The 27,198-nt window shown below is 46.9% G+C and overlaps 13 protein-coding genes across 13 annotated transcripts; 4 read left to right on the forward strand and 9 right to left on the reverse strand.

Moving 5' to 3' along the window:
• Positions 1-840: 840 nt before the first annotated feature.
• Positions 841-2,908, forward strand: N7537_005236 (alpha-amylase; the record flags this gene model as incomplete). The annotated part of the gene is made up of 8 exons (XM_056896293.1): positions 841-1,141; positions 1,198-1,301; positions 1,351-1,506; positions 1,555-1,663; positions 1,721-1,883; positions 1,930-2,095; positions 2,154-2,205; positions 2,265-2,908. The coding sequence occupies 8 exons, from the start codon at positions 841-843 to the stop codon at positions 2,906-2,908; spliced, it is 1,695 nt and encodes a 564-aa protein (XP_056756041.1).
• A 976-nt stretch (positions 2,909-3,884) lies between these two features.
• Positions 3,885-4,699, forward strand: N7537_005237 (GPI anchored serine-threonine rich family protein; the record flags this gene model as incomplete). Its single annotated transcript, XM_056896294.1, has 3 exons — positions 3,885-4,144; positions 4,210-4,433; positions 4,515-4,699. 3 exons carry the CDS (start codon positions 3,885-3,887, stop codon positions 4,697-4,699), a joined length of 669 nt encoding a protein of 222 aa, XP_056756042.1.
• A 1,022-nt stretch (positions 4,700-5,721) lies between these two features.
• Positions 5,722-7,258, reverse strand: N7537_005238 (flavin monoamine oxidase family protein; the record flags this gene model as incomplete). Its single annotated transcript, XM_056896295.1, has 2 exons — positions 5,722-6,292; positions 6,354-7,258. The coding sequence occupies 2 exons, from the start codon at positions 7,256-7,258 to the stop codon at positions 5,722-5,724; spliced, it is 1,476 nt and encodes a 491-aa protein (XP_056756043.1).
• A 725-nt stretch (positions 7,259-7,983) lies between these two features.
• N7537_005239 (uncharacterized protein) lies at positions 7,984-8,451 on the reverse strand (the record flags this gene model as incomplete). The annotated part of the gene is made up of 3 exons (XM_056896296.1): positions 7,984-8,135; positions 8,190-8,318; positions 8,376-8,451. 3 exons carry the CDS (start codon positions 8,449-8,451, stop codon positions 7,984-7,986), a joined length of 357 nt encoding a protein of 118 aa, XP_056756044.1.
• Positions 8,452-8,725: 274 nt separating this feature from the next.
• On the reverse strand, positions 8,726-12,605 carry N7537_005240 (uncharacterized protein; the record flags this gene model as incomplete). The annotated part of the gene is made up of 8 exons (XM_056896297.1): positions 8,726-9,751; positions 9,806-10,515; positions 10,680-10,705; positions 10,754-10,848; positions 11,487-11,866; positions 11,913-12,087; positions 12,180-12,232; positions 12,287-12,605. 8 exons carry the CDS (start codon positions 12,603-12,605, stop codon positions 8,726-8,728), a joined length of 2,784 nt encoding a protein of 927 aa, XP_056756045.1.
• Positions 12,606-13,930: 1,325 nt separating this feature from the next.
• Positions 13,931-14,158, reverse strand: N7537_005241 (uncharacterized protein; the record flags this gene model as incomplete). Its single annotated transcript, XM_056896298.1, has 1 exon — positions 13,931-14,158. The coding sequence occupies one exon, from the start codon at positions 14,156-14,158 to the stop codon at positions 13,931-13,933; it is 228 nt and encodes a 75-aa protein (XP_056756046.1).
• Positions 14,159-14,731: 573 nt separating this feature from the next.
• N7537_005242 (uncharacterized protein) lies at positions 14,732-15,094 on the reverse strand (the record flags this gene model as incomplete). Its single annotated transcript, XM_056896299.1, has 2 exons — positions 14,732-14,875; positions 14,912-15,094. 2 exons carry the CDS (start codon positions 15,092-15,094, stop codon positions 14,732-14,734), a joined length of 327 nt encoding a protein of 108 aa, XP_056756047.1.
• Positions 15,095-15,356: 262 nt separating this feature from the next.
• On the reverse strand, positions 15,357-15,635 carry N7537_005243 (uncharacterized protein; the record flags this gene model as incomplete). Its single annotated transcript, XM_056896300.1, has 1 exon — positions 15,357-15,635. The coding sequence occupies one exon, from the start codon at positions 15,633-15,635 to the stop codon at positions 15,357-15,359; it is 279 nt and encodes a 92-aa protein (XP_056756048.1).
• Positions 15,636-16,386: 751 nt separating this feature from the next.
• N7537_005244 (uncharacterized protein) lies at positions 16,387-17,073 on the reverse strand (the record flags this gene model as incomplete). The annotated part of the gene is made up of 2 exons (XM_056896301.1): positions 16,387-16,595; positions 16,659-17,073. 2 exons carry the CDS (start codon positions 17,071-17,073, stop codon positions 16,387-16,389), a joined length of 624 nt encoding a protein of 207 aa, XP_056756049.1.
• A 1,242-nt stretch (positions 17,074-18,315) lies between these two features.
• N7537_005245 (glutathione-independent formaldehyde dehydrogenase) lies at positions 18,316-19,512 on the forward strand (the record flags this gene model as incomplete). The annotated part of the gene is made up of 2 exons (XM_056896302.1): positions 18,316-18,694; positions 18,749-19,512. The coding sequence occupies 2 exons, from the start codon at positions 18,316-18,318 to the stop codon at positions 19,510-19,512; spliced, it is 1,143 nt and encodes a 380-aa protein (XP_056756050.1).
• A 1,461-nt stretch (positions 19,513-20,973) lies between these two features.
• Positions 20,974-22,048, forward strand: N7537_005246 (aldo/keto reductase; the record flags this gene model as incomplete). Its single annotated transcript, XM_056896303.1, has 3 exons — positions 20,974-21,024; positions 21,074-21,251; positions 21,309-22,048. 3 exons carry the CDS (start codon positions 20,974-20,976, stop codon positions 22,046-22,048), a joined length of 969 nt encoding a protein of 322 aa, XP_056756051.1.
• Positions 22,049-23,044: 996 nt separating this feature from the next.
• On the reverse strand, positions 23,045-24,088 carry N7537_005247 (alpha/beta hydrolase; the record flags this gene model as incomplete). Its single annotated transcript, XM_056896304.1, has 1 exon — positions 23,045-24,088. One exon carries the CDS (start codon positions 24,086-24,088, stop codon positions 23,045-23,047), a length of 1,044 nt encoding a protein of 347 aa, XP_056756052.1.
• Positions 24,089-25,481: 1,393 nt separating this feature from the next.
• On the reverse strand, positions 25,482-26,335 carry N7537_005248 (DUF3425 domain-containing protein; the record flags this gene model as incomplete). The annotated part of the gene is made up of 2 exons (XM_056896305.1): positions 25,482-26,131; positions 26,188-26,335. 2 exons carry the CDS (start codon positions 26,333-26,335, stop codon positions 25,482-25,484), a joined length of 798 nt encoding a protein of 265 aa, XP_056756053.1.
• Between the last annotated feature and the right edge of the window lie 863 nt (positions 26,336-27,198).

Raw genomic sequence — 27,198 nt, forward strand, 5'->3', positions numbered from 1 at the left:
TATGATATATGATAAGGGTATGGCTCGTCGTTGCGTCTTGTTCCTGTTTCAGAAATTTTAAATGTTTTTCTAAATTTTTTTATTATCTTTTTGTTCACGGTCACTCCGCTGTGCTGTATGGCGAAATTGATAGTCGGCAATTTATGCATCTTGTGGTTGACTTGGCTTGGCTGAACCTACCGATAATTAAGGGCCAAAAACTTCAAATGGTCGAGGCCGCACTTCTCCTTACCTGACCCCACTGATGGTTTCCAGACCCAAAAGGAACAAATCCCAGCTATCAGGTTGAGATCCCCCATGTGGACCCGATCGATAAATCTCGCGGAACGATAAGGAAACCACAGAGTACGGATTACAGGGGAATGGGAAATAACCCAAGGATTTCTGCCATAATATCTAATATCACGCAACATGAAATCGGGCTAGATTGCAGTCAATGCGGCTCTTCTACTGAGCCGTCAACACATCAAAGAAACATAAACAATGATCGTCAACTATCAGATCCAAGCAGGCTATTGTAGCCCCAAGACGAGTCACTTGCGAACCCACCCGGGCCTACCGTGTCGGAAGTCATCCCGAGGTCTGTGCCCTCGGTTGGGATGAGTTGGATGTGCGAAGCCTGCCGATCGGGCCGACAGATTACGTGACCGGAACAGGAACAGATCATTAATACATATGTATATATATAAATGTATTACACATACAGTACGAAACACAAGTACCTTACTGTACGTCATTTTCATCTATATGACATTCAAGTGTTGTCAATTCAAATGTTAATTTAAGTAACCTTTTCATTGTCTCTGATTCCATCGTCATTTTATTCTCCTTCCACCTGTCATGCAAACGCCACCGAAAATGTGGTGGTGGAATGTTTTGGTGGTTGCTGCCATTGGGACAGTACAGGCGGCTTCCCGAGACCAATGGCTCGGTCGGTCGGTCTACCAAGTGGTCACCGATCGTTTCGCTCGATCCGATAACTCAACCACCGCTTCTTGTGATGCAGGAGTGGGAGATTATTGTGGAGGGAGTTTTCAGGGCATCATCAATAAGCTGGATTATATTCAGGGCCTCGGGTTCGATGCAGTTTGGATCTCTCCAGTGCAAAGCCAGGAGTCTACTCGCACGGTGGATCTCGCAGGTATAGTCATCTCGACTGTCAACGGATATAGAGAACTAACGATTGATGGACGATAGCATACCATGGGTATTGGCCAAACGACCTGTATTCCATCAACTCCCATTTTGGCACTTCCGATGACCTCCAAGCGTTATCCGCAGCATTGCACGCCCGTGACATGGTGAGTCGCCGGCTGCCATGTCTACTCACGAAACTGACTTGAAAACTAGTACTTGATGCTAGACATTGTCGTCGGTGACATGGCCTGGGCTGGAAATGCCTCTACTGTCGACTACAGTACGTTCAATCCATTCAACGATCAGAAGTATTTTCACGACTACAAGCTACTTTCTGAGGACCCCATAAATGACACTTGTGTGCTGGATGTAAGTTTGCCACCGCGTGTTATGAGAGTATAGCTTAACCTTCATCAGTGCTGGATGGGAGACAACATCATATCGCTTCCTGATCTGCGAAACGAGGATCAGGAAGTCCAGCAGATTCTGGGAACCTGGGTTTCGCAGTTGGTTTCGAACTACTCCAGTGTGTCTATACATTCCCTATCTATCCAATGAAATTATTAACCATTATCCTTGGTAGTTGATGGCTTGCGAATTGACAGTGTCTTGAATATCCCTCCCGACTTCTTCTCCAATTTCAGCAAGTCAGCGGGTGTTTTCACCATGGGCGAAGGCGCCACAAGAGACGCATCAGGTTACTGTTCTCTGCAGCCCAGTCTAAGTGGACTTTTGAATTATCCGTTGTGAGTAGCTCATCGAATGAACAGAGGATGTGTTGACACCTTTTAGGTATTATATCCTCTCAGAGGCCTTTAACACAACCAACGGAGACTTGAACAGAATCATACAGTCTATCGACTACGTCAGGACACATTGTGAAGATGTACTACCCCTCGGAACTTTCACATCGAATCAGGACGTTCCTCGCTTTGGCTCGTATACGTCAGACATATCGGTAAGTCGAGTGCATCCAGGATTTTGTCAGCACGCATTGACTTGTCACTCCTGATTAGCTGGCTCGAAACATTCTCACGATTAGCATGCTCGCTGACGGTATCCCCATCCGTATGCTGCGCCCCCACAGATCAAAACGAAAGCCAAAGATATTAATAAAAGTAATACAGTCTACTACGGGGAAGAACAACACTTGTCAGGTGCATTCAACCCTGTCAATCGGGAGGCCCTGTGGCTTACTAAATACTCGATGAACTCCACGTCCCTACCATTGCTAGTCCAATCATTGAATCGCATTCGATCATATGCAAGCGGCGAAGGAGAAAAGTCCACACTCGCCCCGAAATCAGGTAGCGACTATCTATCATACCTCTCATTGCCAATCTACAACTCAACAAATATTTTGGCCATCCGTAAGGGATTTATAGGTAACCAGGTTGTGAGCGTCGTCACCAACCTGGGAGCCAAGCCAGCCTCCAAAGCCACCACCAAGATCACGCTTGGCCCTGACGGCACAGGATTTTCATCCGGCCAAAATGTTACGGAGCTCTTGTCTTGCAAAACATTCGTGACTGATTCAAGCGGGAATCTCAGTGTCGACCTCAGCTCGGATGGAGGGCCTCGGGTGTTCTATCCTACTGAAAGCTTGAACCGAAGCACCACTATTTGTCCAAATCACACCCAAACATCCACAGCCTCCTCGGCAAGTCCGAAGACTTCCACCGGCGCTGGTATTTCATTATTCGGTTTGTCGTGGGGGATCAGGACATTGATACTCACAGCTGCATTGACCACGTCCTACATTTTCATCTAATTCTCTAGACCGCCATTCACTTTGTTTCGATCATGTCTCCTGTACTTCGTGATGGTTTTTGCTTTTGTTTCTCGATGTCTTTTTGGATGATTTCTGCGGAGGTTTTACTATAGACGAAATACTACGTACATTTAATGCTATTGCTTTCATATTATATCTGGTGAATTACCACACAAAATAGGAGGTACATTGAGTAACTAGAGACTACGTACTTGGGCAAGAATTCCGGCTGTCGCCTTTGCCTATTGGGCATAATAAGACGCAGACCTACATGTAGCATATGTGTTGAATATTACCAGTCATAACCGGTATTATTTCCCAGTTGTAAGTAACAATACAATACAAAAAAAAATTATGATAACCTCGATTCCCGAGCCCTCGGTAAATTCGGTATTAACTGCGCTTCTCAACGCTAACCTAGTGCTGACATGATAGCAGCCCGTAGTTGAAAGTTTAATATTCTATTGTGAATCAGCGCTAGGTCACAATGCGTACCTAGCGCTGACATGATAGTAGCCCTTACTTGGTGGTTTAACCCTTCATTAGCAAGGACTACAGCACACAACCTGTTTTAGACACTTGATTGGAAAGATAAGGTGCAATACTCACTTTGGTGAACCCAACACAACAGGGCGGGTCGCTGATGTAGAGCTGATCCTAACACCTGGGCAGTGCCCGTTTGTTGTTACCCTACGTGGGCATTAGAATCACCACTGGGTTTTTTCCAGTCTCTCTACAAGAGGCTCAGCTCATGTTGGAGATCACATTCTGCTTCTATGCAAGGCTTAGACTATCTCGTATTCTCAATGCGCTCGCCTTTAGCTGAAAGTTACTGATTTATGTACACACTTACGTAGATCTTTCGACAACCTAGTTCCCGGTCTATCGACCAAGAATATATAGTCTTTTCCTGGGAGACATGAGAGCATCTCCCTCAGCTCCCTCTCCGGTGATTCAATAATTCCATTCAATCAAAATGCATTACTCATTCACCATCACCGTTCTAAGCCTCCTTTCATCGGCTTTGGCCATCACCGTCACCACCCCGTCATCGGACACGGTGTGGGATTTCTCAACTGCCAAAACTATCAAATTCACTAGCGATTCCAGTGATCCTTCAGTAATCAGTATCATCCTTCGAAGTCAGGATGGGTCCTTCCAGACCAAATTGGCGGATAACGTCAAGACCTCTGCCGGCGAATACAAGACTCAGCCAAACCCTAGCATTTCCAACGGGTACGTAGAAGATAGAGTGGGTGAACAGAAAATAATAACACTAATACCATTATGCGATGCCTTAGAGATGACTACGAGATCCAGATAATTGATTCTGGGGGTCAGCTCGCCGTCAGTGACATTTTTACTGTCAAGAAGGGCGCTTCGGATGATGGTACCACATCCTCATCTTCTTCCACCACCAGCACATCCTCCACTTCTTTGTCCGCGACATCTAGTGAGACCACTTCTGCATCAGTCACCTCCACCCTTACGTCCTCGGCATCTTCAACACCCACGTCGTCGACTAGTCCTTTGTCTTCCTCAGGCATGATGCAACTCCGCACAATGTTATAAAGCCATCATACTAATACACCCTTTTTCATCGCAGGCTCCACCACCACGTCCTCCTCTACCTCTTCTTCCACGACAACGTCTTTCACCTCTGCCGACGCTTCATCCACCAGTGCCTCCGCGTCCCCTCTGCAGTCGACTGGTGCTGCGTCGTCTCAGTTTAATGCCCCGAAGGGAGCGGTGGCTCTACTCAGTGCTGCTTTTGCGCTTTTCCACGTCTAGATCATATCCACCGGACAGTATTTCGCCTGAAGCGTGTATCCAATCGCCTTTCGAAATAAGCAAAATCAAGGAACATGTGTCTTTGCAATGTCGAATTCTCTTATTCTTGAAAGCCCGTGTTAGGTTGGAGGGAAAGTGTATAGACTAGAACAATATAGTCAAATTGTGACGGGGTTATATCTAGACTGCGCCAAACCCTATAGATCCGTAAGCCCGAATAAACCTAACCCGTAAATGGGTTGGGTTTTGGGTAGATTTATATAACCGTAATGTATTTAACAAGCGAGCGGTCACCTCAACCGAGTGGCCATCCCACTCAAATATATTAAGTTGAAATACATATATGACAGAAAGCTGGTGTGCGAACAATGTATGGTATAGATGACCAATGTTGAAGACTCTAACTAAATTGACAAAACCCGCTTTTTCAACAATCTGCGATGACTAACTTTAATATACACTTTTGTATGGTATGTCTAGTACCCAATGTCACATGATGTTTCCGGTTTAATACCTGGTTTCTACCATGTATTCAGACTTAGTATTCGACAGTATGCTCAACCGTGAGCTTGACTGTGCCCTTACACGATCGTTCCGCCGGAAAATTTCGGACAAGTGCTATTGGTCAGCTACTTCGTACACAGAGTTATACGGACTGATCAGATGGTGCGGGTATAGGTGTTAGTGTAGATGCGGGCAACTTGCTTGCTAAGGCGGTTTATTTCTAAACTATAACTAGTAGTAAGGCTGGCGCCTTAAACTACTCCACCAAAGGGGCTGAAAATTGGATTACACTGTGCATGGAGGGGCCTGGTTGACGTGGAGCAATCACGATTGTCTGTGCGATGGCCCTACTGTTGATCTTTGACTAGGGAGATGATTTTAGATAATTGTACTGGTTGTCTAGCTGACCGACGCTATGTAATATAGATCCTACGAAAGATGGTACAGTAAAGTACAAAACCAGTAGCCATGAAAAGTATGAAAGCTATATAAATGATACTTGATAGTGGAGAACCGCTCTACAACTTCGCCATACTCGTCCGATGCCCCTTCAACAGACTCAACGTATCTCGCACAGCAACCTGTCCTCGCTCAATAGCACCGTCAACGAACCCCCTCCATCCGTCAGCCCAATCCGCATTCGCAAAGATAACCCGCCCATGAGGCTGTTGTAGTTCCGCTAGATACTTCGATGTAGCATTAGGTCCCCAGCATGCCCAAACGCCCTTAGCATAGAGATCATTCATCCAGTCATGTGTAGCATAAGCCTCCACGTTGACGTTCGGATTGATGTCCTTCTTAAATTGCTGAAGTATACGTGCGGAATCCTTCTTGTCGGTCAGCTTTCCGTTATATCCGAAGCCGATGCACCAAGTGCCTGACGGTCCCGACGGCTGCGTTCCATTGTGGTCTGAGAAAGCGAAGACAAAGTTTGAGTCGCTCTTGGAATCACCCGTCCAGAACCAACCGGGAAGAGTCTCGCGGAGTTTGTAATGAATTTTGGCGCCCCGATTGATGTGCCCATGTGCAATTGCTTCCTGACGGAGTGGGGAGAGAAGAGGGTTGAATCTAATGTCGCCGAGACAGTTACTAGAACAGCGGTCAGTCAATATAGCCTGGGTCAGTGAGGTGAAATGAATTGACGCCTTACAGTGGAATCGTTGAAATGATAGCTTTTGCCCGCAAGGTCCGGAAGTCTGTGGTCGAGAGCTCAACACCGCTTGCCACATGATGAATCTCGGCAACAACTGTGTTAAGGAGCTGGTCGCCGGTATATTCGTCCAGAATAGCACCGGCCAAGGAAGTCATGCCTCCTTTTCCAATCTTGTAAATCCCAGCCATCTCGAAGATGCCAGCAATAGAATGACCGCCTAATGCGAACCATCTCAACGCTTCCACGAACCCAATGTCCTTCCCTGACGCGCTGCCAAACGTGTTGATATTCGATTCGAACAGGTCCTTCGCCCGTGGTGGGATATCATGGAGCTGATCCAACCGATCGTGCACACTAAGGTGGTCGTATTTCCTCCAGAGTGCAGGCTCCCGCAACGAATCATGTGGATACGGCATGAGAGACCTACTATCCAGTCCGTCTACAGTGAAGAATCTCTGTGCTACTCGTTCCAGCGCAGCACCACTTTCTGCACTCGATACATCTTCTGTGTCTCCCGAGGCAGTTTTGAATTCTTGCTTTTCAGGCGCAATGGTTCCGGCTGATGTCTTCAAATTTCGATGTAGGCCATATCGGTGCAGTTCGGCGTATAGGTGAGGCTGAGCCCAATGGACCCATGTACCTCCCATCTCGATGTCCTCGCCGAGGACCCTGGCCGTCCATGTACGGCCGCCTATCCGATCGCGCGCTTCAAGGAGAAGGACATCGAGTCCGTGTTTCTGGCTCAAGTCTCGGGCGGCAACGAGACCGGCAAAACCAGCGCCTATAACAATTACATCGTAGCGGTCTTTGATGGCCGGGGAGCTTTGTTGAACAGCGGCGGTGAGTAGACCCTCCGTGACTTGTTCTAGTGTCCACAAGTAACCCTCTTTTGAGCGAGACATGCTGGCTGAGTAGTTGTCTCACTTCATTCATCGAGCCGACGTGGTTGTTGCGTGGTGTACTAATATACGCCTATCGGTCACAGATGATAGATTTCCCACACTCCATCAAGTACGAAGTAATCTGAATCCTCTGCGCTCTTTTCTCAGTCTTTGCGATTGGTAGACGATCGAGTGATCTGCGATGTAAGCGGGGATTTGCAAATCCGCGCACTTTTTTTCCTAGTTGGGACAGCTCCACATGTGGGAGAGACTTGGAGAACTCGGAGTTTGATGATGTGTTCGAACTCACACTGACAGGATGAGGAATTAATGTACTGGCTAGTACTGAACATGTCCAATAGAATCAGTTGATTGATTGAAGGTATTCCGATCGGTTGAGCGACCTCGAGGGCCTTCATAATCTGAGCGCTTGCGTGTTACGACACCTTACCTCCGAGTCCATAGTAGCCCGAATATCATACAAATACTAGGGAGAATCAAGCAAGTATTGACAAGCCTATCCTAGAGACCCAGTGGTATTTAGTAGATTCCGTCACAGACACTTAATTAATAATATCTAACCGCTATCTAGCCATCTCGCACGGTCTCTAGTGTTAAGAGCATTTTTACTGCAGCTGGGTATCCCGTTCATGAATTTTGGCTTGTATATCAATGTAGTCAATTTTCGATCCTATGCTCAAGGACTTGCAACTATTGACAGACTTTAGAGACTGACATCAATACAATCACAGCTTCGCAAGATACCGCCCTGCACACTTTAGAGCCAGCCCATAACTATCAGACGAAAAGGTAATTGTGCTTCCCCGTGGGAAAAAGAATACATCCCCCGCTCGAACTGTCGCTGTCTCCCCAGTCTCGTCTCGGAGGTTTATCTCCCCTGTCATAACATGTTAGCTTCAGACAATTGATATCCTAACCGTATAGTGAGTACCCTCAATAACAACGCCAATCTCATCATATTCATATTTCGGGGGCGAGGCCTCTTCACCCTTCTCCATACGGAACCATGCCCCAACAATAGGATGGGAGACATCGGTGTCTTTTGTTCCTAGTAGATACGCTAATCAGAAGTAAGTATGTTCAAAGCCTCAGACGAGATAAGACGTCAAATACCGACCGAAGTATACATTCTGGATTCCGCCATAGTTGGGGATCTTGAAGCGCTCGGTGTTGTCTTTGATTTGGAATGGCATATCTTCCGAAAATTGTATGTAGTGGCCAGTATTGGTAAAGCTCTTGAAGTTACTTTGTTACTTAAATGAGTGAGTGATGCTGAGCCTCCAAGATCCTATTTGATTTCGGCCAATCGCATCCTTCCGTCCGCCTCCCGCACCGTTTTGCCGAATCGGGACGAACGATGACGCCACAGGGGACGGTACAGATCACAGTGGATGGCGATTAGCTACGCAGATATGCAGGTTTGAACTTTTCGCATGATATTTTTGGATCTTTTGATTACATACATCATCACCCGAAAATCGCTTCCAGTTTCTCATCCACCATAACATCAATCCACTGAACAAACTCCGTAGGCAGCGACAAAACCTGCGTATCACATCGGGTCCACACCTTCTCAACGATTTCGATTGCCCAGGAAACTGTCGCTATACCAACATAATCCCTGATTGCCTGTAATCGACCTCTGACGAAATTACGCCAGTATTGCTGAACATCATCCTGACTAGATAGGGAAATAATATCATCTGAAAGAATGGCCCATGATCCCTCTCGGCATTTCCTAGGTGTTGACTGTATTGTTGATTGTAGTGTGCTGCCGGCGATAAGGAGCGGAAGGGTAAGTAGACTGTTGACACCTGATGTTTGCGGAATTGTGGCGATTGTTGTCAGTACCGCAGTAGTGAGCGCTAGTAATTTGTGCGCCGGAGCAGGTTCTGCCGATAACGCTCCCACCTGGCTGTTAAGGAGCACTGGGAAGTTTCTGTAGAGTTCAAGTAAGGCAGAGAGTCTGTATACGTGGGCTAGTTGTTGTAAGTGCCTGATGGGAGTCGACGGGTCACCGGTATCTTCTACACGGTCCTTGCTTGGCGCTTGGAATGCTAAAAGCGCAGCCTCAGTATCCCGAGCCGATTCCACAAGGTCAGCCTCGAGCTGATTTTGGATCTCTTCGGATTTTCCCACGAGAGAAAGATTTTTGACCAATGTCCTTTGCCTGGCCAAAGTGCCTACCTTGGCCAAGTATACAAATAATGCCGTGCCGATGCCCGTCCACGGCGTAGGCTGAATTATCGTTGTCGGGCCCTGGTTGCAAACATTCTCGAAGTAGGAAATTGCGTCCAGAGATTGGTTTGTGAGAAAGGATGACATTGCCTCCCAATAGGCCATGATTCCCACTATAGCACTTCCTATGCGAGAGGGGAATGCGACAGCAAGTGATGTGCCCGTGCCGTTATCGATTCCTGATATCCACCTTTTGAACAAGACTCTCGCGCCATGTAAATGGATAGACCCGAGAAATGATGGATTGTGCCAACCCTAGAAAAAAGTGTCAGCTCTTTACGAAGACGCTGCCACCCTATAACTACCTACATCAGTCATTCCTAGAAGAATACTCCCGAGTAGTGCTTCTGTTGAGTGATCAACTGAGGAGCAACTTCGAAGATCTTTCTCTTTTTTCATCTTCATTATTCCCACCTTCAAGCAAGTTATCGCTTTGGTCCTGTGGTCCAGCGCGGTGGTTCGCAAGTTGCCTCGTATGTTGGCAACATGTGCGGCTGACATAGAGAGAACACAATGGTAGATAAGCGGACTAGAGGCCATCATACTCCCGATTTCTTCACGGAAGAAATTGTTGCTAGAATCGATGCAGGACTGAATCCGACACACGCTCGAAAAGTAGTGTTTCGTTATTTCCGTATCTTCGTCTTCAAGTGACAGCGTTAGAGGCAGATATAAGTCAGGCCAATCCATCAGCTGCCCTGTAGTACTTTCCAATCTGGGTTTCAGTGTCTCAACTGACGACAGCAAGTCAAGGGATTCATTACTTTCATTACTGTCGTCCGCGAGACTTTGATACCTTGGCTTGCCGCCATAATCTGTGTGACTCGCTCCAGGATCTTCAAAGGCCCGAAAGTCGGCAGCTTGGGTCGCCATATACAGCGACCTCGCATCTCGAGTATCGGAGATAGTCGGCGCAGGCTCGCTCGGCGTAATCACAAGTTGCGCGATTGTGGGTTCGGATACCTTGACGGTGCTCACGGCTGGCGCTCTCTCGAAATTTCCCTGACACGTCTGATGCTCTACTTCATTTTTCGTGGACCACTTCAAGGGACGCTTGTAGCCAGGACATTCATGTGCTCGGCGGGTACACTGATTGCAATGTGGATAAGTCTCGTCACATTTGATTCGCTGTATGAACTTGGTCAGCCTAGTAATGCGATGTGATATAGTGAAAACAGCATACCCTCTGTTTGCAGCGCAGGCAGCCGGCTACCGAGGTCAGTGGTATTTAATTTGCTGTTGGATAAAAAAACTCACTGCGCGTCTTCAACCTGCTTCGCGGCGGTTGTCCTTGGTTGGGCATGGAGATGACTTGATCGCTCCGATATTTTCGGCACGAGAGGTTTGAGGGTCTAAGAAGTGCGGAGAAGCAGCTTTCTCCACACTACTCAGTATTTTAATGCGGGCGGAGGAACGATCGTAAATTCCGCACCCACGCTTCCACAGACGACAACCTTGAGAACCTTGAACTTGGTTGCCTTTAATGGCAATTTGACTAAGTCATATTTCCGGACTCTTCCAGAATAGTAGCTTATTCACATTTTCGGGGAGCAATAAGATAAGAGGACTCGAGTCGTAGTAGAGCATGATAAGGACCTTCAGTGGCCAATGAGATGGCTCACACACGCTTCTAGCTTCTACGGCACACAGTAGGTACAAGTTGAACAGAAAGCTGGTGTACGAACACTGTATGGTATAGATGACCAATGTTAATGACTCTTAACTAACTAAAATGACAAAACCCGCTATTTCAACAATCTGTGCAGACAATGATGACTAACTGTAATATGCACTTTTGTATGGTATGCCTAGTACCCTATGTCACATGATGTTTCCGGTTTAATACCTGGTTTCTACCATGTATTCGGACTTAGTATTCGACACAAGTTGTATCGTACAACTTTTAACTACCCTGCAGAATATAGACGTTTGGACCGTCATACTGCTTCCTCCCCCTCCAGACCCAATAAATCCCACTGAATATTATCACCACACCAAAAATCAGCGATGAATAATTCATATTCAGCGCAGTAACCGGCTGATACGGCGGGAAGACCATGAAAATACTCGTGTAGAGGAGGTAGCACACCGACGCCAGGTTCACTGCGACACCAGAGCGACCGAGTTTCCAGGGGCCGTAATGTACCGGAATCACAGAGAACAGTCGAAGCCGCAGCATTAATGCGATCGGAACAACATACGACACATGCAGTCCTAGTACTGCAAGAGAGAGAATCGCGTTAAACGCTGTCGTTGACCCAATATTAATCAGGCCGAGGAGAACTAGGATAACGCCAGTAGCTAGGATCGCCCGCTTAGGTAGCTGCGTTTTGCGATCAAGTTCAACAAGGTATGTATGACCGGGTAATGCTGGAATATCGTCAGCCCTGACTGCATTCCCTTGAAAATATCGTACCTTTGTCACGAGTGAGCGACCACACCATTCGTGCTGTAGACGCTAACAGAGCAATGGTCGCCAGCCATGCTGCAAGAATGAGGATGGCGACCATTGCACTACTGGCCTCTTTGGACCCCGTTATGCTGCGGAAGATCTCGATAATCGGATAGCCAGTCGCGCTGTGGAGAGCAGTCTGCATGTCGCCCATACAGAAAAGAATGGCGAGCAAGAAGGCAAACCCATTGAGCCGTTGATTGCCACCGAGCTCAGCATACAGTAGGGTACTGCAACCTCAGGGTTGGCCATTTCCTCGCCGAAATGGATCGCTCCGTCGTAACCTGATATTCAGACGTTATTTCCTTGGTCTATGTTTCACTTGGGGCAGTGCTCACCAGCCAGGACGTAGCTGCTCGATAGCATGCCTAGAGACCATGCTATGCCTTCGCTGCGCCAACCGGAATTGTTCTCGAAGAGGGTGAAAACGAAGTCGGCTGAGTGCTTCGTAGGCGAGCAAGCCCACATGACAGCAAATATTGCAATAAACGCCAGAATGTGGATGATCAGCGATGATTTTTCCATCACCGTAAGAAGACGGCTTCCCCAGATGTTGATAACAGTACCGAAAATAACTAGGCCCCAGTATATGAGTGATACATGCCAGCGCTGGGCTTCATAATTCTCGTGGTTGAGGGTCAAAAGCCCCTGTATCATCCCGGCAGCGAGGAAAGGAGCACTCGCTGCGAAAGAAATCCAGCCAAATGTACCTAGCAAATACCCAGAACTGTCAGTGAGATACCTCAACCTATGCGAGATTCTTAGCTCACCTATCCATCCCACAACCCAGCTAAGAAACTTCTGACATCTCTTCGGAGCCAGCAGCGCTGTGAAGTGATATTGACCCCCGGCAGTCGGATACCTGCGTATCATTTAGCCTTCGCCCACGAGTAAAATTGGGTATTCCCTAACATTGAAGCCAGCTCTCCCAGAGATGCTGCAGTTGAGAGAGATCCTATTACAGCCACTTTAAACCTGTTAGTTGTGATTGTTGATGTGATCCCCAGCTTCCTCAGACTGACCTATATATCCATATATTAGAGAGACCGGTCCGCCGCTAATCAGTCCAGAGGCCATGGTACTTTGTAGAAATCGTCAGTACCAGAGGAGTACGTTCAAGTATCCAACCGTACCTGGACAATGCTTCCCATGTTGCCATCAGAATCACAGTCATAGACAAGATAGTCAACCGAGAAAACCCTTTCTAGAGACAAGTCGGTCGGTGAAATGTTTAACAGCCACGAAACTTGTCCTGGTCGCAGTTACCTTGAGTTCATGTGTCTCTCCTACGTCGTGACTCTTATGTCTTCCCATTTCCAGGGGAGAATCGAAGGAGTTCATTGGTACGGCCGTTTTCGCCAGCTCCATTATGGTGAACGTACAGTGTGAAGCGGAGTACAAGCGGAGTACAGAGTAATTCTGAAATGGTAAGATGGAAAAAGATATTGCGCAGTAGATGAGTTCCTGAGTAGCATATATAATCGCTCTTGACATCCGAGAATCGGCCATGGAATGTCCACGGGCGTGAGACAAGTATTATAACGGTAAATGATCTATTGGCTAATCGAGGATGGACGATTGAGCTGCTTATGATAAAGTCTAACTCCAACTCTAGTGAATCCCCAAGCTCTCTGGCCGAAAAGAGTGTGCAAGGTGCGGGGAAGCCAACAGATGGACGAATGCATACCTGAGAAGTCAAACTTGCTCTCGGTCTTGTGTGCGATACACTCACAACTTTGGTCCTAGTACGTGATCGGCGAATTGCCACCTAAACGAGCCATTATCTACAGGTGATTGAGCCAATCGCAACGTGTTGCGAGAGAGTGGGGTCAACCAGACCATTCCAGAGTAGCGACACCCAAACCAACATACTACCCAAACTGAAAATAATTCACCATATCTAATTTCAACCCCCATTTCAACCATATATATCAATGAATTTAGTGCATTTTGAATAAGAATTAAATACAAAACCTATTAAATTACATGAATTCAATAGCTATGACCTGCCCCCATTTCTTTTGCATGCGTCCATGCCTTCTGATGTGTGTATTGACCTTAGCCCATTTTCGCTTCCGTTTGGAAATATCCTCACCCTCAGTCCATTTGAATGCTTTATATCTAATATTTCTCATTCCACTAGCATTAACAATGCCAGTAGTATGAGCCCTCGCCCGGGTAACATTATCTCTTGCGTGGCGGGCAGCCATGATGGCTGAAGACGCATCTAATTCGGACTGTAGTGCATGCACTAAAGCAGTGTGCATTTCAGCACTTTTTGCGATCTTTATAAGTGCATTTTTGTAGCGGGCAGAATAGGCTTCACTCTCTTTAAGCGCTAAGCTTAGTTTTTGCACTTTCTCAGTGGTTTTGGGGGTGCTAAAGTCTGTATAGACTGAGCTATTGGTTGATGGTGTTGATGGCCGTGGTCGTTGGCAAGGATCGTAGTCAACCAAATCCTCAGTAATTAACTTAGAATTAATTGGCCAAAGACCTGTTAATCTAAAGCCGAGTTTGATTGTACGTAGACGAAAGGTTTTTTCCCGGATCGAGGTAATCGCATGAAGGAATTCATCTTTAGTGAATTTTTGACATCCAGTCATTGTTGCAGATTCGACAGCCTCATTATGCCAATGTTTATAAGCACTGAATACACCGACATCGAGAGGCTGTAGGAAGTAGCTTGAATGCGGCAATAAAAAGAAAAGAATAATGTTATTCTTCTCACAAAATTCACCGAATTGTCGTGTAAAATGCGATCCGAATCGGTCGCATAAAACTAGTCACTTAACACCTTGAGTTCGACGAAACGTCCATTCATAGAATTTTTGAATCCATTGGAATGCTAAAACATCGGTCATATATCCAGAATCGGATACAGCGAGGTATTCTTGAGTTTGAATAGCCTCAAACCATCGTAGCATCATCTATTTACCACTTAAAATGATAAGTGGTGGACAGACAAAACCGTCCGCCGAAACTGCTTCCATAAATAGGGATTGTCCACCTGCCCAGCGATTCCGAAGCCGATTGTAAGGTACGTTGAATTCACGCGCAGTTTTAGAGATATTAGGCTTAGATTGATGTGATAGACTATCAATTTCCTTGGCAATTTGAATCTCAATTTTGGCGTTGTCTTTAGGCATGGTGATAGAGATATTGTTGGTTGAAGATGGTAAGTTGAAATTGGTGAAAATTTTTAGTTTGGGTAGTATGTTGGTTTGGGTGCCGGACCCTCCTTTGGAGGGTCTGGTATTTTTTAGTAAAAAATGTAAGGCCCGGTGAGATACTGTGTCTCAGTACTACTTCTAGGCGGGTGCTGTGCATCGTCATCAAACACCGCCTCATCACCACCTTCTGTCCCTGTACGGGAGTACACTGTCGTCTCTTTCCAAGTGGGCGATGATTTCAGGGTCGTACCTGTAACTCAACAGAAGGCTCATCCCAAAAGCATAGTGGTTCATCCTCTTCCTCATCACTAATCGGATCAGGAATTTGTTGAGGAAGATCAGCTTCTTGACGCTTGTCCGCCTCTTGACTTTCTTCAGAGGTGAGAGCCACGTCTTCTAAAGTATCATCTTCTTTATCCTGCTTGTCGAAGGATGAGATACATCGTATCACAAAGCTAGGCTCCAAAGATAGGTCGCTCATTGGACGCAGCCCCTTAGTCTCATGGGGAACTCCCATTACTTCCACTACAATGCCCATTAGTTCCTGCTGCGATCCCCGCTGGTCACACTACATTCCCCACTAGTCCCATAGTGAACCCTCATCCTGTGGATTTGGGGGTCAGCTGCCTTCCCCAACTGATTTCTTACGAGGTTTTCGTCCACCATGAGTTTCTAGACGGTTTGACCAAAGCACTGGTCAAAACTAAGGTTTTAAAATCAAGAAACCCAATAATTAATAGCATCCACTAAACAATATATACATATTCAAGGGAACGCATAGCACGATTCGCGAATTTTATTCAAAAGCCTTGACTATGCATAACACCAAAAAGCCGAAGTTCATATCTCTAGTAGGGAGAAACTACGTATGTACAAGGTAGTGCCAAATGAATTCCTACGGGATTAAGATTGAGCAGTGTGAACATTTCAAATAGCTAGAACATATTTAAATAACAGTAATTTTGAATGAGTTGTCAGCGATTTTATCCATCCCTTTTTGGTTATCTATGCGAAATCTTGGGCTTGGCGGGAAATTGGGGGATCCCCATCGGAGCATACCCCATCGGAGCTTACCCCACTCCCATGGGAGTGACTGGAAATGCTAGCTACTGCCATGGTAGTGGGGTGCACTGGGGCTTGGGACTAGGTCAAGTTTAGTCCCGTGGGAGTTGAAGAGTTCTACTATCAGTCGTACTTTAGGAAATATGATTCGTCCAGTACCAATACTCTGTTTTCTCCATGACCAGTCCCTCAACTGCAGTAGAAATTCACCATGGAACTTCTTGGCCGTCATACTGTAAATATTTGGTTGAGTCGCCATGCCTGAGTGATTCAATGGCCTTGAGCATCCCCGCCACACTCTCATCAACTAGTATAGCACCCTCACCAAAAGCATTATCCATGTCCGTGGCTACCCAACCTGGATGAATGGGAATAACTGCGAAGCCATCGTCATTCAACTCATTGTCAAGCTGAACTGCCAACATGTTAACCGCAGCCTTGGTCACGGCATACGGACCCCATTAACCCCATCATGCACCTTTTTGTTTGGTCAAAGACCCTGAATAAGATGACAGTAGGATGATCCTCTTGAGTTTACCAGCGCGCAGGGCAGGTAAGAAGGCCTTAACCACGCGTAATGGTCCCAAAATTTTCGTTTCCAGGTAGTTACGAAAGCCTTCTTCAGGTGTCATAAGGATTAACTCGTCCTTGCCGATGGCTGCACTGACGATGAGAGTATCGACTCGTTCGACTTGAGTGGCGGCAGCTTTGATTGACTCAGTAGCGTTGATATCTAGTTGAAGAGTTTCGACTTTGGGATTGCCGAATGATCGTGGGCTACGGACCGTTGCGATGACCTTGTCCCACGGGTGTGATTGTGCAATCTGCCTAACAAATTCGGCGCCAATGCCGCGGGAGCCGCCAACAACCAGGGTAATTTGTTGACTTGACATATTCATGCACATCTTGTCCTGGGTGTTGAAGTTACGATGTAAAAGGGATAGATCTGCAAAAGATGCCAGGCATTGAACGAGGTTGTTTAAAGTCTCTGTCCCTCAAGGAAGTCACTTTATAGCTATTTATACTAGTAAAAGTACTTTTGAAGAGGGTACAGTGGTTCTTTCCCAGGTTAGTGGTATAGGCAATTACCCACTATAATTCAATCAGATGATGGTTGCATGAATCTCGGAAATTGATGCATTGCCCATACGGCAAATGGCCTCATATTTCAACACTGGGTAGTCCTCAAAATCTAAACGAGAAATGGTTGGTGTTCAAAGATGAATTTTTACGGACGCTGAAACAATTATATACCAACAACCTCAAACCTTCGGTTTCCATTTGATACGTCATGGAAGATTCAGGTATTTGTGCGAATGTTGGCTACTCGTATCTCTTAAATCCGAGGCGAAACAAGATTCTTATTTTGTGTCTTGTCAGCAGCTTGCAGGAAGCTTCTCTACCCGTGGTGGACTGTTTGCATTAGGGCGAACAGTCGCATCTCCGTGCCAAAGCGGCCAGCTACTTTGCAACCAGGGTGTCGGAGATAACGCGTGATAATCCCGATCCGTTATGTCCACGATACTAATATGCTTACTTGAAAGTGGGCCTTGAACATCTGGTCTCCGGCCTGAACAGCCACTGGGATCTCCTAGGTGAGCCATTACAAGATCCACAACATCCTGCGATTCGTGGGAATTAACTATCGCAAGTGTCTTCCCCTGGAAGACAGTAACATAAATCTGCGTGCTGTTTGAATTATATGACGATGACACGGATACACTCCATTTATTGATGTTTAAGGTCATCTGCTTATACGTAGAACGACTAATGACGCTATGAGCAGTGCCCATCGAATCGACACCAGATCTGCGGGTATAATCAGACTCCAATAAACCCTTGGGTGTGGTGTGAGAAAATGACAGATTTTCCTAATGGATCATTGGATTCTGGAGCTCTTTGACAAGTAACTGCCAAGAGCGGAGTTAAGTTATATAACGGGTAGGGGATACTTACTCCTAATGTTACGTCACTGCCACTTCCCAAGGTTTAACTTGAGCCTTGCTATAAATTTGGGGCGGCCGTTTGCCTGATTTGCGAGGATCACCAGCAGCTGCTTTGTTTAGCAGGATTTGGTACTCTTCCAAACCATCCGACATTGTACCTCTCACCTCAACAAAGCTGTCATCGACAATATGGCTGTTAGCGCTTTCGGCGTATTTGGCGAAACCATGCGCGCTGTCGTCTTCAGTGGCATCCCATACAATATGACGGTTCAAGACGTCCCGGTGCCAACTATCCTAAACCAAACGGATGCGATTGTCAAAATCACTACGGCTGCTATCTGCGGCTCAGACCTACACTACTACCACGGCGTCCTAGGTGGGGGTGAGGTGCCCTTCACGGTTGGCCACGAGGGTGTTGGGTATATCGCCGAGATTGGCGAGGCTGTGACTCGCTTTGAGGTTGGCGATTACGTCGTTATTCCAGATTCTATTTCTCATAGTGGACTTGAGATGGGGCCGCCAACTGATGCCAACCCCGGTGCTGGCGGTGGGATAGGTGGCTTGCAAGGTTTGTGACGTTCCTTATTGATTGTTCTCGAAGTGTCTCTGATTACGATTGTAGCCGAATATGCCCGCATTCCGTGGGCCGACAAGAACCTCGTTCCCATCCCCTTGACACGAAACACAACAAACCACACTATCGAGCAAGACTTTGTTACTGTTTCAGATATTTTTGCCACTGGCTGGTCTGCCCTTTCGTGGTCTGGCTTCGTTCCCGGAGATACAGTTGCGGTCTTTGGTGCTGGGCCAGTCGGACTTCTCGCTATTCACTCCGCAGTTATTCGGGGCGCATCTCGCATTTACGCAGTTGACCACGTTCAGCAACGACTTGATGTCGCCGCCACTGCCGGTGCTATCCCTATTAATTTTGTTACTTCCGATCCGGTCGCTCAGATCCTACAGCATGAACCCAACGGTGTCATTCGTAGTATTGATGCTGTTGGCATGGAGTCGCTCAATGCAGACCTCGAGGTCGATAGCGACATTGTGCTCCAACAGGCTTTGCAAATCACTCGAAGGGAGGGTGGAGTTGGTATTGTTGGTGTGTACCAAGCCGGTCCCAATTCACAAATGGCGCAGCGCGGCAGCACACTCTCCCCTAATGCAAGTCTCTCCATGACGGAGCTCTGGGGCAAAGGCATACAGATTCATGCTGGGCCAGTGGATCCCAAGGATAATGCACCTGAGCTCGTCCGCTTGATTGCCGATGGCAAAGCTCGCCCCAGCTTCCTCAATGGAGTAGAGATCGGCATCGAGGAGTCCCCTGATTACTATCGGCGATTCGACCATCAACAAGAAGTCAAGGTCTTCATTCACTTTGACTGAGACTGTGGCTGAAGCGGTACATCATGGGTTTGTGGCTCATAAACTTTACATAGTTCAGTCCACTACCGCTATCAAGTAGCTTTATCAATCGAAAGAAGATACAAGTTACCCCAGGATACGAATGCGCAAGACTGAATAACAGAAGCTTAAAGACATAATTCTACAGATTCTAGGGGGTCTCCAACTCAGCTACTAGTAAGGCGATGAGCAGATGTGGAGTCCAAAGTACAATATCAATATCCGAACGCAATAATTTCGTCCCTTACGGTGCTAAACTGTGCTTTGCAGAGCTAGTCTTAATAATCAGAGACTGAAAAGCTTCTGCGCAAGTTTCACGTAGTGTAGTAGGCCCTAGGTTTAGCTAAGGGATGCTGGAATAACTAATTAATTAACTAGGACATCCTCTCTTGGTGCTTGGAGAATTAGGTGTCCGCCGCCGGCTGTCTGTCAACAGCCGCATCCTCATCTTCATATTAGATAGAACCTAGACATATTTCACTCAATCCATCTTTTTTGGTTCCCAAATCCCCAGGATGTAGTCGCGGCTTCATATTGACCTTCACTCTCGCAGCATCGCTGACCTACCATCACCAGGCTGATGCAGGTCAGGAACGAAGCCGCACCATCGTAATTTTCCGAGGTATCTATACGCAGAATCAGGTTGATTTAATTTGATCTTCTCATTTTATATATAGCCTCAGTTATTCCCACTGAAATAACAAACAATATTTCAAAATACCTCTGAACTCCAACGGGAATACCTTCCATACGCGACCGTAGAGATGACTCAGGAACGTCGAATCGGCGGGCAGCTTTTCGAAGAGAGAAAATTTCTTGATATTTCAAAGCTTGTATAGAAAGAAGGATTCGGCCCTTTGGACTGGCCAATTAGAGCGTTCTGTGGCGTGGTGGATGGTTAAATTAATGGATTGTAGAACGCGGTCGGCGCCTTCAAGCTTTACCAGATCAATTTCAGTCATGTGGGGTTCAGGCAGCCAATGAAATGGTCCGAGACCCATCGCGCCGTAGTCTATCACCGGTATGTCCGTGGAGTAACTAACTCAATTGCTACAATAAAATTAAGCTGCTGACCATCAAAGGTTCGCCACATAAAAGCTACCAATTAGCGATTTCTCCGGATTTATCCCCGAGCGGAGATACGCACAGCCCTGTCATCACGTGGGGCAACCTGGGGAACAAATCCCAACAATCTGTGCGGACCATGATGACTAACTGTAATATGCGCTTTTGTATGGTATGCCTGGTGCCCAATGTCACATGATGTTTCCGGTATATTACCTGGTTTCTACCATGTATTCGGACTTAGTATTCGACAAACCCCAATAAAACTACTCCCTGAATATTCCAGTCCAATTGAAGGAGTCCATGGAAAATTCCAAGTGTGAATATAGGCGGCTCGGAAACAGCGGCTTGAGAATTTCCGTGCCGATCTTTGGATGTATGGGCTTTGGGGATCCAAAGTCCATGTCCTGGACCATCAGTGAACATGACGTTAGTATTTAGAGACTGGTATATCGAAATAGCGCTAACTAAAGGTCAGGCACTCCCGCTCCTCAAAGCCGCCTACGACTTAGGCATCAATACTTGGGATACGGCCAATGTCTACTCGAACGGAGCATCGGAGGCTATTGTCGGCAAAGCCCTCAAAAAGTACGACATTCCTCGTGAGAAGGTTGTCATCATGACAAAATGCTTCTGGGGTGTTGCAGAAGAACCTGGTATGGTTGTCATACTACTATCTCTTCAGGTGTAGAAGTAGCTAACAGATCCATTAGAAACTCTGCACTGGCTTCAAAGAGACCTATTTGAGGCATCCAAAGACTACCAAAACCAATATGGTTTGTCTCGCACAGCGATCTTCAATCAAGTTGAGGCCTCCCTTAAGCGACTGGACACGACATATATCGACCTCTTGCAGATTCACCGCTTCGACTCAACAACTCCATTGGAAGAAACTATGAAAGCGCTTCACGATCTTGTTCAATCGGGCAAAGTTCGCTACATCGGTGCGAGCAGTATGTGGGCAACGCAATTTGCTCGTATGCAGTTCTGCGCTGAAAAAAACGGCTGGACAAAGTTTATCAGCATGCAGAGCCAATACAACCTACTTTACCGTGAAGACGAGCGAGAATTGAACCGGTTTTGCAATGACACCGGTGTTGGTTTGGTACCCTGGGCACCTCTTAGCCGTGGTCATTTGGCGAGAGCGCCATCCGAATTTGGGTCAACGCCCAGAAGCAAGCAGGAGAAGCAAAGTGACTCTGGGGTGGGAGAGACAGATTTGGTGATCATTAAGCGGGTCATCGGGGTCGCTGGAAAGCGTGGTTGGCCAATGTCGCACGTCGCGCTTGCGTGGATTAATAAGCGCATCTCAAGCCCCATTATCGGCTTTAGTAGCATCGAAAGGCTGGAGCAAGCAATTGCGGTGCGGGGCAAGTCCTTGACTGACGAGGAGGAGTACTATCTCGAGGAACCGTACAAGCCAAAAGACGTCATCATTCCAGAGAGCCTTTAAGCATCGTATGGTTATCGACACAAATAAACATTTTTTAATTGAAATAAATCTTTATTTTGGAAAAAAGTCAGATTTTTCTTTTCGTACAGCACACCGGGTTTCAATTTTGAGGTTGCCATCGAACCACTTAGCTCTACGGTCCGAAATACTCCCACGACACAGAGCCCTTTGAAGCGTCAATTTATATGAAACTTGACTCGCTGCGTAAGGCAATTTACTATAGTGAGGTGAATAGGATATGAATTATATCCCAAAATAGGATATCTTCTCTTATACCTTCTCCGGTTCTGGAAGAACAAGCTATTTCAACTTCTTGCTAGAACGAAAAGGATTTCCCTTATAATTGATTTGCTGCACCACTCAAATTGGCATCTTACGTACACTGAGGATTATATTTCTCGAGGCTTTTCAAGCGGGCCAACAAGAACAGCGGAACTTGCTGGATTACAAATGATCTAGGCAAGCACCCAAAACAAAACACTAATGCTCGCTGGCAACTCCAGCTTGCTACCTTGGGCATACCTTCGGGATATTACGCTATCGCGAAGGGTTGGACTTAGGAAATCCGGGCTGGTTTAATTGCCTCACCAATTTTGCGTATGCTTTGGCAATAGTGGGTAAATGTATATATATAGTTCGACCAGCAATTCAAACCGCGTATTCCGCTCCTTTCACAGATCTGTTATTCAAATAGCCAAAATGTAACAAAAAAACCCTAGATAATGTGAGGACTCTACGAGTTCCTTATCGTAGGACGTAGAATGCAGGCTGTATAAAAAGAGAACTAATCGCTGACCTTCCATGTGGAGGCCCAGCTCAGGTATTAAATACAGGCGTGTCTAGCTGGGTTTGCAAGAGAGATGCATGATTAGATAACCATGCATGAGTCCTGAAAACTTCACGGTGCGAAGCCCGGGCAGCAGTCAGGTTGGGACCCCGATATCCAAGAAGTAGATCCTAGACGGACTCTCCCTTCCTGTCTATTCTAGCTCACTTCTATGCGAGATTTGTCTGGAAGAACTGGGTAAGCTTTTCGAATGGGATGAGATCCATGCGATCGTAAAGGTCAACATGACCGGCACCTGCTACCCAGAATAGCTCCTTCGGTTCAGCTGCATGCGCATAAGCATCCTCGCTGAATTCGCGTGAGTGTGCCTGGTCGCCTGAGATGAACAGCATTGGCCGCGGCGAGATTGTTTCTATATCGTTGAATGGGTAGAAGTTCATAAACTTCGTGTTACTCGAGAGCGTCGGGTGCGTCGTGAGCTTTGGGGACCAGCCCTTAGGCGTGAACTCGCCACGCGAAGTGCGGTAGAAGTCGTAAAACTCACGATCAATTGATGTTGACTGCGCCGTGATCTCATCGGGGGCGCCGGCTGTATACAGGGCTTTGCCCCCATCCACCTCAGTCCAGCGCTGTTGGGACGCTGCGGCGACGAGCTCCTTGCGCTGCTCGATGCTTTGCGAACCCCGCAGTCCATTGCGTGTAAGAATACCGTGGTTGTACATGCTTGTCGTTGCAATCGCCTTCAGGCGCGAATCAACCTTCGCTGCGCTGATCACGAAGGATCCACTGCCACAGATGCCGAGGATGCCAATACGCTCGCGATCGACGATTTTTTGTGTGCCAAGGTAGTCGACTGCCGCGCTGTATGCCTCTGCGTAAAGTTCAGGCGACACTGTGTTGTGCGGGTTACCCTCGCTGGCGCCCCAGAACGGTAGGTCGAGTGAGACAGTGACAAAGCCGTGTTCGGCCAACTTCGTGGCGTAGAGATTTGCGCTTTGCTCCTTCACAGCACCCATGGGGTGACCGACGATGATGGCTGGCATATCAATGCTGCGATTGAAGTTACTGCGAATGAAGAGGTTCCCAGCGATAGTCGTCCGATATTGGTCCTGAAAGGTAATCGCCTGAACCGTCACGTTGTCACTGCGATAGAAATTGTCGGCTCCGAACGACATATTCTGTGCCATTGCTGTCATCGTATCAGCGATCGTCATCATGCCGAGCGCGGCGATGCTTCCTCCCACAATCTTCATGATGCTGCTGTCGGTTGCTGATCACGCCGGTACACAGAGGTAAAGATGGCTGTTTGGAAATGTTATTTATCTATCTCAGGCGGCATGTCCTTATTCTTATAGTTGATGAGATGGGTAACAGAACTTGGCAATAGCATCCCCTGTGTCATCGAAACCGACAGTACCTGCTGTTGAGGTCAGTTAGTTTGGAGTACATTGCCTCATTGGAGCTAAGGCCACGCGTCGTCTGATCTTGCTTGACTTGATTTGGTTTGAAGATAATTGTAAATAGAATGGGGATGGACATTATCGAACTCACCAAGAGCCGCCGAGAAAGCCAAGGATATCCACGCAGGAGACCATAGAACCTTACTGTCAGCATAGCGAACCTTATCTCCGGGGGAGGTATTTAACCCCTCGTCGCATAAAAACATGATGCCTGATGACCATTTTCGCCTCACTCATAGCCAATCACGATAGATTAGACTAGCCTACCAACGTTATAAAATCCCACATATCCGGAGTTGCATTATAGCATGCTGGTTTTTACCCTTTTTGGCCTTGGTGAGCTCGGTGGCCATGCGCAAAAGCCATGCGGCTTCTCCTGCTGCATATTGCGTACTGCTTTGCCAAGTCGGTATTGACGAGTCTGACCGTTCCTATTCGCTTGATACTGGATGCTAATCCATTTTCCTATTGATTTTATTATTTAATAATCTCATTCAGGTTCATTTCGGTAAACCATTTCCGATCAAGGGCTAGTTATCTTCAGATGTTGGGTGCTAATTAGATTATAACTTATCAAGAGGAGATGAGGTGACCATTTCTCCTTTCGTGACAACATTGCCTTAATCCAAACCTTGCGCGAATTGGAAAAGCGATCAAATTTCTCAATTTATTATTGTTTAAAACGGTTGGCAGTAAAGTTGTCTCCATATCAGCCCTACGCTCAAACATAGTTAAAACTGCTTGCCACAGAGGTAATTTTCCTCCTTCACCACCCAGATTTTGCGGATCAAAACAAGGTAACCTTTGCTTAACTGTATCAGCCATAAGGCTAAATGGGATCGCGACATTTAAAAAGCCTGAGGCCAGACCAGTTTCCACCTGGGAAACCCTACTGTCGAAATGCCGTATTCAAACAGGGGGTAGAGCCTTGGAACCCCCGAGTTTGCACAGGCTTATTCTGTCTGCCCTAGGTGGGATGATGCTTTCGGCCTGTGATAAAATTAGTACAAATTGAGGGTCGTGACGGGGAGGGCATCACTGACCAGCCCCTGAAACACGTACATTATTCCCACCCACCTTGACGAGCTCGGTGGCACAATTACATGAAAATAATGTTGGACATCAGAACCGCACATCCAAGTATATGGACACACAGAACTACGCATTGGTGCCAACATCTGAGATATTATGAGAGATAGCGAAGGATTGGATTTTCGCCTCTCCGTGCTCGCCATTTGTTAGTATTAAACAAGATTTCTGGACACCCCTGAATCACCCAACCCCACTTTTTGATGAAGCCCTCCGTTATCTCCCAGTTTTCAGGATCCGATGGCTCGCCCCATACCAACAACATATTATCCAACGCATTTGGATTCCAAAAACCCAGTATATCTAAGCAGAATTCGTCTTCGTCGTAGCGGTCCTGCGCGCGGAAGAGATTATCCCGAGCCTTGGGATGCGGAAAAAAGTCAAGCCACGGATGATGTGGCAAGGAGCGCTGGGTAGGCGTAGGACGTAAAGATAGCGGGAGTGTTGTCGTGGTGATCTGCGCCGGACCGAACTGATTAAAGGGGGATAGGACGTCTGCCTCGCAAAGGCCGTCCGCTACCAGTCCTAATAAGCTGATATTGTGTAGAAAGGCGCGGTAGACGTTAGCTTTCGTGAGGACTAGTAAGTGGTCAATGTTGGGACAACCCAACATGTAGCTTCGGTAAGCGGCTGATGCGAAACCTTCCAGGATGTGCCGTTCCGCTTGCAGTGGGGAATGGCATATGTTGGCCTCGGGGAGTCGCGATATCCCGTTTAGTGCTTGGGCCTCATCGTGTCTGCGACTTCCTTTGCATGGTTCAGTGAGAGAAATCGTGCAGGTCTTCTATTTACGGACTACTTACTGTACATCCTCTGGTTTAATCTGTTTTGCCGCCGCCGTCGTTCGACAGGATTTGTGACGTGGCGCCAGTCGTCCTCGTATGCTAACTCAGGAAGGGTCGTGTCACGTGAGGACATAGGCTTTCCCCTATCGGAAGTGGGTTTCTGCATCTTTTTAACACCTATTTCGAAGTGGGATGTTTAATGAAACAAGTAGCTACATAAAGGAAGGTTGGCGGATTTGTGAAAATCAGGTGGTAAAACTCGTGGGTCTAGACTCATCACGGCTGCTGACAAATACTACAAGGAGTCAATTTTACAAAACATTCCACTTGCGGGTTGACGGAAAGCTAGTGTACGAACAATGTACAGTGACTGGACATAAGTAATTGCTCCCCGCCCCATACCTCCTTATTACATAACATTCTGCCGGCCATAAACCTCATGTAATTAAACTGGTAAGGTGTATACCAGCCCTGGCAATACGGCATCATCTCTGAGAGATGCTCCAAATTAGACCTAGCAGTGACCCGCGGGTGACCCTCACGACCCTCGAACCGCCCCGCCACTAGGGCGGTTCGAGGGTCTAACCTTCCGACCCTAAGGGTAGTCTACCTAGAGGTTGGACCCTCGGAGGGTCACCCGCGGGTGACCCTAAGGGTCGTTAAACAAGACAAATAGGTAAATCTCGTAATATATATAATTTATATAGATTTGCCCTATATTTTTAAGTATCCTAATTATACGTACGAAGTTCTTTAATATTAATTTTTAGTAGTATATTATTATAAAAACTTATATTATATTCTTAAACCTAATTCCTATCTACTATTACGGACCTGTCCGTCACCAATCAGTGGTGACCCACCAGGCACACCAATGGGCCATCGAGAGCTAACCAGAATACCTGTCAGCAGGTCACGTGCAAGCTCACTAAGCAAGAGCATGATCCGCCCTGAGCGGACCCACCCCGCAGAGGATTTCCGTTATATAGGTTACTCTACGTACCAGATAACCACTATATCATACCGAAG

Source organism: Penicillium hordei (assembly GCF_028827395.1).
Source record: "Penicillium hordei strain IBT 12815 chromosome Unknown utg000002l_segment0_segment0, whole genome shotgun sequence".
In the NCBI taxonomy this organism is placed as follows: Eukaryota; Fungi; Ascomycota; class Eurotiomycetes; order Eurotiales; family Aspergillaceae; genus Penicillium; species Penicillium hordei.